Source organism: Thamnophis sirtalis, unplaced genomic scaffold (genome assembly GCF_051295495.1).
Source record: "Thamnophis sirtalis isolate CommonGarterSnake01/CBP01778 unplaced genomic scaffold, rThaSir2_p1.2 scaffold_9, whole genome shotgun sequence".
Lineage (NCBI taxonomy): Eukaryota > Metazoa > Chordata > Lepidosauria > Squamata > Natricidae > Thamnophis > Thamnophis sirtalis.
In genome coordinates this window covers 1,916,395-1,924,714 of record NW_028261389.1, presented here as the reverse complement: position 1 = coordinate 1,924,714, position 8,320 = coordinate 1,916,395, and the positions used below count along the sequence as shown (strand labels likewise).

At 52.2% G+C, this 8,320-nt stretch overlaps 2 protein-coding genes across 2 annotated transcripts; both read left to right on the top strand.

Annotated features, from left to right (window-relative positions):
- The first annotated feature begins 303 nt into the window (after nt 1-303).
- ATP6V1F (ATPase H+ transporting V1 subunit F) lies at nt 304-4,070 on the top strand. The gene is made up of 2 exons (XM_087722638.1): nt 304-533; nt 2,450-4,070. Exons 1-2 carry the CDS (start codon nt 376-378, stop codon nt 2,649-2,651), a joined length of 360 nt encoding a protein of 119 aa, XP_087578764.1. The 5' UTR covers nt 304-375; the 3' UTR covers nt 2,652-4,070.
- Nucleotides 4,071-5,534: 1,464 nt separating this feature from the next.
- On the top strand, nt 5,535-7,691 carry SPMIP1 (sperm microtubule inner protein 1). Its single transcript, XM_087722631.1, has 2 exons — nt 5,535-6,235; nt 7,582-7,691. Exons 1-2 carry the CDS (start codon nt 5,764-5,766, stop codon nt 7,689-7,691), a joined length of 582 nt encoding a protein of 193 aa, XP_087578757.1. The 5' UTR covers nt 5,535-5,763.
- Nucleotides 7,692-8,320: the final 629 nt, after the last annotated feature.

Here is an 8,320-nt window from a genome sequence, read left to right as displayed (position 1 = left end):
TTTTTCTTCTCCTTCTCCCCGATTGTTCCAATGCTTGCAAGATAATCAACGGGGGGGGGGGGGGGGAGGCATACGCGAAACCCGTATATCCACATCCACACATGTCTTCATTTCCTATCTCTATAATTCCGATGGCTTCGTAGGTATCTTTTCCACGACGCAAGGAATTGTTGCCCAACACCCCCCCCCATCACTCTTCATTTCCTATCTCTATGTTTTCCGATGATTACATAGAAGGCTTGCGCATGCGCCGAGGCAGGAACGCGTTCCTTGGAACACTGCGCCTGCGCATCTCGGCGCGTTATAAGCCTGCTACGGCGCCTGCGCAGCGAGACAGCTGGTTTTGCTCGCTGTTCCTCCGTCCTTGGCGCGATCATGGCCGGCCGGGGGAAGCTGATCGCCGTGCTGGGCGACGAGGACACGGTGACCGGGTTTCTGCTGGGCGGCGTGGGCGAGCTGGACAAGCACCGGCGCCCGAACTTCCTAGTAGTGGAGAAAGAAACGGCGTTGGCTGAGATCGAGGAAGCCTTTCGGTAAGGAGGGAGGGTGGCCAGGGAGAGGGAAGAGCCGGGCGGCGGTTGCCTGGGAAACGGCAAGGGAAGGACCATTGCTCTTGGAAAACGGGCGGCGCTGCATTTGGGAAGGGACCATTGCCTGTCATGGGGGGGAAGCTTGGATGAAACCATGCCAATGTAAAGCGGCCAGGGCGGAAGAGACCACCAGCTTTTTCTGCGGGGGTGTCGCAAAGAAAGGCTAAACCATTCCAGGCCGGGGGGGGGAAGATAATTAATAAACCCCCATTAAATGTAATTTTAATGGGGGAAAGAGAAGGGACTCAATTAGGAGGAAGGAATTGGGAAGAAAGGATGGGTTGAGGCTGAACCTCTCTGAAATAGTACAGGGTCTCTCCTGATTGAGCAGGGGGTTGGGCTAGATGACCTCCAAGGTCCCTTCCCACTCTCCTTATTCTGCACTTTGAAATGCTTTGGGGCTGCTTTTAGCTCAGTGGGATTCTATACATTTCGTTGGGTTTCTAAACTGATCCCGGTTCGAACTGGCCGACAAGATCCTGTATTTGGCCTCTTGCAAAAGTGAGAAGGCGTTGAGTTGGGCCAATGTTTTGACCACAAACAATCCAACTTTGCAAAGTCCGGCTTCGGCTGCTTTCTGCCGGTCTTGGTTTACTTGGGAAGGATCTGCCCTCTGTCATTTGTGACCTCGAGGGAAGGAGAAGACTCCAAAGGAGGCGGGATTCGATCTCTGCTCCAGTGTCCGTGTTTCCGCCCTTTGGGGGAAATTCCTCATTGGCTCTTTAGATCAGTGGTCTCCAACCTTGGTAACTTTAAGACCTGTGGACTTCAAGTCCCAGAGTTCCTCAGCCAGCAAAGCTGGCTGAGGAACTCTGGGACTTGAAGTCCACAGGTCTTAAAGTTACCAAGGTTGGAGACCACTGCTTTAGATGAACTCGGTGGGCCATGCATTTATATTCAGAAATCAAATCAAACCAGTTGTTTCTCGAGCTCTGCCACTTTAAGAACCGGCGGACTACAACTCCCAGCATTCCCCAGCCAGCACAACTCCCAGCATTCCCCAACTGGCTGAGGAATCCTGGGAGCTGAAGTCCGCCCATCTTAAAAGTGGCCGAGGATCGAGAAACACGGAATTTAGAGGGTGGGAATTTCTTCCGCCAGAAACTCTTGTTCTCGGAAGTTGCTTCCCGGAGTAAGTTTTATGGTGTCTTCTTCCCGTAGAGAAAGTCTGCCTTTGGTTCGTTTTAATCTTCTAAATTACTTTTTATTTCTATAATCTGTACAGGGAGTCCTCCACTCGCAGTAGTAGCAAGCGCAGCCCCAAGGAGCTGACGGGGCCCCAAGAGTAGTCCCGGTAGTAAAAGGAGTCCCAGTAGTAGCAGGGGGAGCCCCAAGGAGCTGGTGGAGAAGTTCCAGTAGTAGTTGCAATAGTAGAGGGAAACCCAGTAGTAGCAGGAGGAGCCCCAAGGAGTAGCCCCAGTAGTAGACGGAGCCCCAGTAGTAGCCCCATTAGTAAAAGGAGTCCCAGTAGTAGCAGGGGGAGCCCCAAGGAGCTAGTGTAGAAGCCCCAGTAGTAGTTGCAATAGTAGAGGGAGACCCAGTAGTAGCAGGAGGAGCCCCAAGGAGTAGCCCCAGTAGTAGACAGAGCCCCATTAGTAAAGGGAGCCCCAGTAGTAGCAGGAGGAGCCCCAAGGAGTAGCCCCAACCAGTAGTAAAAGGAGTCCCAGTAGTAGCAGGGGGAGCCCCAAGGAGCTGGTGGAGAAGCCCCAGTAGTAGTTGCAATAGTAGAGGGAGACCCAGTAGTAGCAGGAGGAGCCCCAAGGAGTAGCCCCAACCAGTAGTAAAAGGAGTCCCAGTAGCAGCAGGAGGAGCCCCCAAGAGCTGAGCCCTGGTGACCCCCTCCTCTCCTCTGCCCGCAGGAGCTTCCTGGCCCGCGAGGACATCGGCATCGTCCTCATCAACCAGTTCATCGCGGAGATGATTCGCCACGTCATTGACGCACACAACAAGTCCCTGCCCGCCGTGCTGGAGATCCCCTCCAAGGAGCACCCTTACGACGCCTCCAAAGACTCCATCCTACGCCGCGCCAGGGGCATGTTCACCGCCGAGGACTTGCGATAGGCGGGCCAGGAGAGACCCCACCCACCCTCCCTCCCCAGGCCCGCTTCTGCTTCACGATGGTCCACCCTACTTGAGCCGTTCCTCCCCTTGGGTTCCCTTGTGGTCCTCCACCTTCTGCTCCTTGTCGCGCGGAGGAATGCGTCTTCGTTGGAGGCTTCTTCTTTGGTCTTTTTGAGCGCTTCACCCCCATCTTGTTGACCTCATGGGAGTCAGGAACCCAGAAGAACCATGGTTCTAAGCGTAGCTGGCAGGGGGATTCTGGGAGTTGGAGTCCACAGGTCTTCAAGTGGCCAAGGTTGAGAGAGAAGTTCCACCATCCAAGTCAGTGTTTCTCAGCCACTTTAAGACATGTGGGCTTCAACGCTGGTGCCTTGGTGCCCCACTTCCCCTTCACCTGGGACTCTTGGGAGAAGACCCCCCATCCTCTCCACAAGACCCAGGCTGGGCTCCCCATTTTCTCTGGGGCCAGAACTGGCCTGGTTGCCTTTCCATGTCCCTGCTTTGATCCTTGTTCTTCGTGACCAATTGTGGTCCTCACCACCCATCTAGAGATACTTTGGCCCAAGTCCTCTGCTGCTTCTCCCCGTTTTCCTCCTTCCTGCTGTTTGAACCCTTCCCTTGAGGATGGAATCCCAAAAAATGGGTGTGACGTTAAGGTGGGATATCCTGGCTGGATGCCAGTGAGAAGCTGGTTTGTCTTTCTCCTACAGTGCAATACCCGAACATCTCCCTCTCTGAGATACTGCAACCTAGATGAAAAATCTTCCTAATTTCTGCCTTCCTTCAAAAGGGAATTCTGGGATCTTCTGATCCAACGCTCTGCTCAAGCAGGAATCCCTACATTATTCCAGGTGGCTCCTTGGGCTTCGGTTCGCTAGAAGGAAGTTCTCCTCCAATGAGCCGTTTTGAGTCGTCTTCTGCCTAGCGCCGGGTTTCCCAACCTTGGCTGCTCGATGATGAGTGCAGACTTCGACTCCCAGAATTCCCCAGGCTGCATAGTTCTAAGCATGGCTGGCTGGGGGATTCTGGGAGTTGGAAGTCCATATGTCTTCAAGGGGCCACGGTTGAATTTCCACCATCCTCACCACTTTAAAGGTGTTTTCTCATCCTCACCACTTTAAGACGCGTGGACTTCAACTCCCAGAATTCCCCAGCCTGGGGAATTCTGAGAGTTGAAGTCCATGTGTCTTAAAGTGGCCAAGTTGAGAAACCCTGGCTTGGTGGCTTTCCACAGTCCATCTGGTGGGGGATATTTGGGATCCAGGCCCTCCCAACTGGGAAAGTCTGATCCCCTTCTCACCGCTCCCTTGCCTACAAAGTGATTATCTAATAGTTGCAATTTCTGGTGTCTTGGAAGCTTGTCTGCTAAACCAAAACCCCACTGGAAGGAAGGAATTAATAAAGATGATTTCTGTTTAATTTCGGTCTTTGAGTGCTCAACTTGGGCGAAGTGGGAAGCGATTCAGACATACAATGGTTCTCTCTCCTCCCCCCGCCCTCCCCTTTGCATTTGTGTTTCTGACTCTATTTTCAGCCAGGCCGGAGTGGAGTCACTCTTTCCCTGCCAATCTGTCCCACAGATGGGAAGTTGAGGGTGCCGGTCCTTGCATGCGCTCGTGACTCACTTCCTGGGTGCTGCATGCAAACCAGCCTCTTGTGCAGAAATGACCGAATTGATGCGGTTCTTCCATTGGGACGATGGATCGTGGTTTGTGTCTGGTTCACGGTGGTCTTAAATGAAGAATCGGCTCAGGCTGAAAAGCATTGTGGCTGTTTCCTTGATCAGTTGAATTCATAAGCTACCTGGGTCATTGAGAGAGGGATCTTGGTGAAGTCTGTCTGTCTGTCTTTCTTTCTTTCTTTCTTTTCTTTTCTTTCTTTTCCCTCCTAATGCTAAGAAAGTAGGCATGAGAATTATAGTTTTCATTTAGATGTCTTTTCTCTTTCTCTCCTTGTCTCTTTCTTTCTCCCTCTCTTTTTCTCCCACTTTTTATCTGACTTTCTCTTTCTCACTTTTTCTTTCTCCTCCTTTCTTTTTCTCTTTCTTTTTCTCTCCTAATGCTAAGAAAGTAGGCGAGAATTATAGTTTTCATTTAGATGTCTTTTCTCTTTCTCTCTTTGTCTCTTTCTTTCTCCCTCTTTCTCCCCCTTTTTATCTGTCTTTCTCTTTCTCACTTTTTCTTTTTCTTTCTTTCTTTCTTTTTCTCCCCCTTTCTCTTTCTCCCTCTCTTTCTCTCACCCTCTCTCCTCCTCCTTTCTGTCTCTTTCTCACTTTCTTTCTCTTTCTCTCTCCCCCCTTTCTCTTCTCTCCCCCTTTCTTTCTCTCACTTTCTCTTTCTCCCTTCTCTGACTTTTTCTCCCCCTCTTTCTCTCTCTTTCTCCCTCACTTTCTCTCCTTCTCCCTCCTCCCTCTTTCTCTGTCTCTTTCTTACTTTCTCTGTCACTTTATCTCTCTCTCCATCTGTCTCTCACTTTCTCTCTTTCCCACTCTTTTTTTTTTTTTTTACACAGACAACAATGGGAAAGGGAGAAGATGGGGAAAAAAGGGGAGGGGAAACCCATCTTCACATACAATATGTCGTTTGATCACAGGTGCACTTTCCCACTCTTAAGGTTGACAAGTTTGGAGATTCCTGGCTGAGGAATTCCGGGAGTTGAAATCCACAATTCTCGGAGACTCCTGGCTTAGAACATAGAATAAGAGGTTTGGGGTGGGGGGAGCCTGGAGATCTTCTAATCCAAAGACCTGCTCAAGCAGGAATCCCTACATTATTCCAGATTTTGGCCCCTCCTGGTTGAGGTTCGCACATGGGGGGGGGGGGGGCTTCATCTTTTGTCTCACTCATGGAGGAAGGGGAGGGGGAAAACATGACCTCACAAGAGGCTGTGACAGCAGCTGTGATGTAGCAGCTCCCCAAATTTGATGGCCACCCCTGGAGACCCAGCAGAGCATCCATCTCCACCCTTAACAGCTGAAAGGAAGACCAAGTGGTGGGTTTGTCTCTATGCCGCGAGGAGAAGAGGGTTTAGGAAGGGAAGCTGGCATCTGGGGTCCCGGTCAGATAAGTCTCTTGGGTAGCCGGGCAGGCCCACCCTCTTGTCCCCCTGAGCCATGGCGCGTCCACTCAACATGGACACCCTTCAGCAGAACTTCTGGAAGGAAGAGTATGAGAAGGAGATCATGCTCCGCTTCGGCTGGCACCAGAAGTACGGGGCCTTGGTCAAAGCCAAGCAGGATAAACTGCGCGAACACCGCAAGAAAGCGGAGGACACCACCCTCCGCCTGCCCTCCATCCGCCCCCCGCTCCCGGTCAAACCCAGCTCTCCCCCTCCGCCCCTCCCTCCTCCCCCGCCCAAGCCGATCCAGCCACTGGCTCGTCAACGCGACTTGACCGGATTGGACCAATCCCTCCTGGAGATGGAGATGAAGCCGGCTCCCCGCGAACTGCGCAACCTTCTCTACCAGGGCATCTCCCACGAGGACGAGGGGCGTTACCGCTACTTGAAGCTGCGCCTCCTCGTCCCGCCGGAGGAGAAATACACTTTCCCCATCACCACCAACTTCACCTACGGCTGGCAGATGGGTGAGTGGTTGGGCAGGGAGGACGGAAGGGGCAGGGGGCACGGGGATGCGTGTAAGTGGACAGACAGAGGATCCGTCTGGAAGCAACACAGCGCAGGGTCAGGGGTGAAGGAAAATAAGATTATTTAGGCAGGAAAAACCAAATGCCCAGGTCCAGTATAGGTGGTACCTTGCTCAACAGGAGTAACTGTGAAAGGGATCTTGGAGTCCTAGTGGACAATCATTTAAATATGAGCCAGCCGTGAGCAGCAGCTGCCAAAAAAGCCAACACAGTTCTAGGCTGCATCAACAGAGGGAGAGAATCAAGATCACGTGAAGGGCTAATCCCACTTTATAAGGAGACTTATAAAGTGTCTTTATAACTTAGCTCACTTGGAACATTTGCATCCAGTTTTGATGGCCACGATCTACGAAAGATGTTGAGATATTGAGGTGAGGCAGCTGACACCGACGAGTCCTCGCTTGTGCACTGAGTACCAAACAAATGACGAGTACTGGGGCAAAATGTTCACATCAAAATGTGTCGAGTACCAAATCCGAGGAGTTTCAAAGCAGCTGCACCACATTTCTCTCTCTATACCACACCTTGAAATATTAACATCCAGTTCTGGTCAACACAATATAAAAAAGATGTGGAGACTCTGGAAAGAGTGCAGAGAAGAGCAACAAAGAGGATTAGGGGACTAAAACATACGAGGAATGGTTGCAGGAACTGGAACCAGTTTCTAGTTTAATGAAAAGAAGGACCAGGGGAGACATGATAGCAGCCTTCCAATATCTCAGGGGTTGCCATAAAGAAGAGGGAGTCAAGCTATTCTCCAAGGCACCTGAGGGCAGAACAAGAAGCAATGGGTGGAAACTGATAGTTTTCCAGAAAAGAAATCTAGGAGGCTGTGAGGACTCCTGCCTTGAGAAGGGGGGTTGGACTAGAAGACCTCTAAGGTCCCTTCCAACACTGCGATTCTATGGGCCACTCCTTGGGTCGTCTCCTAGCCCTGTCCACCTAGGGTCACTCAAGGCCGCTTAGGGGAAGGACTTTCACCATAATAGCAATAGCAATAGCAGTGAGACTTATATACCGCTTCATAGGGCTTTCAGCCCTCTCTAAGCGGTTTACAGAGTCAGCATATCGCCCCCACAGTCTGGGTCCTCATTTCACCCACCTCGGAAGGATGGAAGGCAACCCTGAGCCGGTGAGATTTGAACCGCTGAACTGCAGATAACAGTCAGCTGAAGTGGCCTACAGTACTGCACCCTAACCACTGCGCCACCTCGGCTCTTAACGGGGCCACACAGCTCCCTCCTCTGATTCCCCTCTCCTCACCACCTCCACCTTGTCTCTTCCAGGGGAAATGGCCACCTCCCACATGGCCCCCACAGCCAAGACCCGCACGGACAGCTTCTTCCGAAAGAACGGCGCCTTCTCCCTGCTGCATCCTCGGGATGTCGCCCTCTGAGCGCCCATGACACAAAACCAAGATTATAAGACGACTTTGGTGCCCGTCTCCTTCCTTGGCTGGTATCTAAGGTGGCTTCGGGATGGGCCAGAACCGGGATGGTGAACCATGGCACAAGCGCAACAGGTGGCACACGGAGCCATGTTTGCTGGCATGCCAGCTGAGTTTTCACCCTTCCGGAGGGCCGGAGGGGGGGCGTTTTCGCCCTCCCTAGGCTTCAGGGAATCCTCCAGAGACTGGGGAGGGGTTGGATGTGCATACGGAGGTGAGTGGGGAGGATTCAATTGGTGTGGGCAAGCCGTAAGAAGAATAGCAATAGCAATAGCAGTTAGACTTATATACCGCTTCATGGGGCTTTCAGCCCTCTCTAAGCGGTTTACAGAGTCAGCACATTGCCCCCACAGTCTGGGTCCTCATTTCACCCACCTCGGAAGGATGGAAGGCTGAGTCAACCCTGAGCCGGTGAGATTTGAACCGCCGAACTGCAGTCAGCTGAAGTAGCCTGCAGTACTGCACCCTAACCACTGCGCCACCTCGGTTGCCCGTCACTGGCCTAGAACCATCCGTCCAAGGCACGTTTGGGCAGGGGAAAACATGGCCTTGCTTAGCGCTCTCCGTGACCTTGGAGA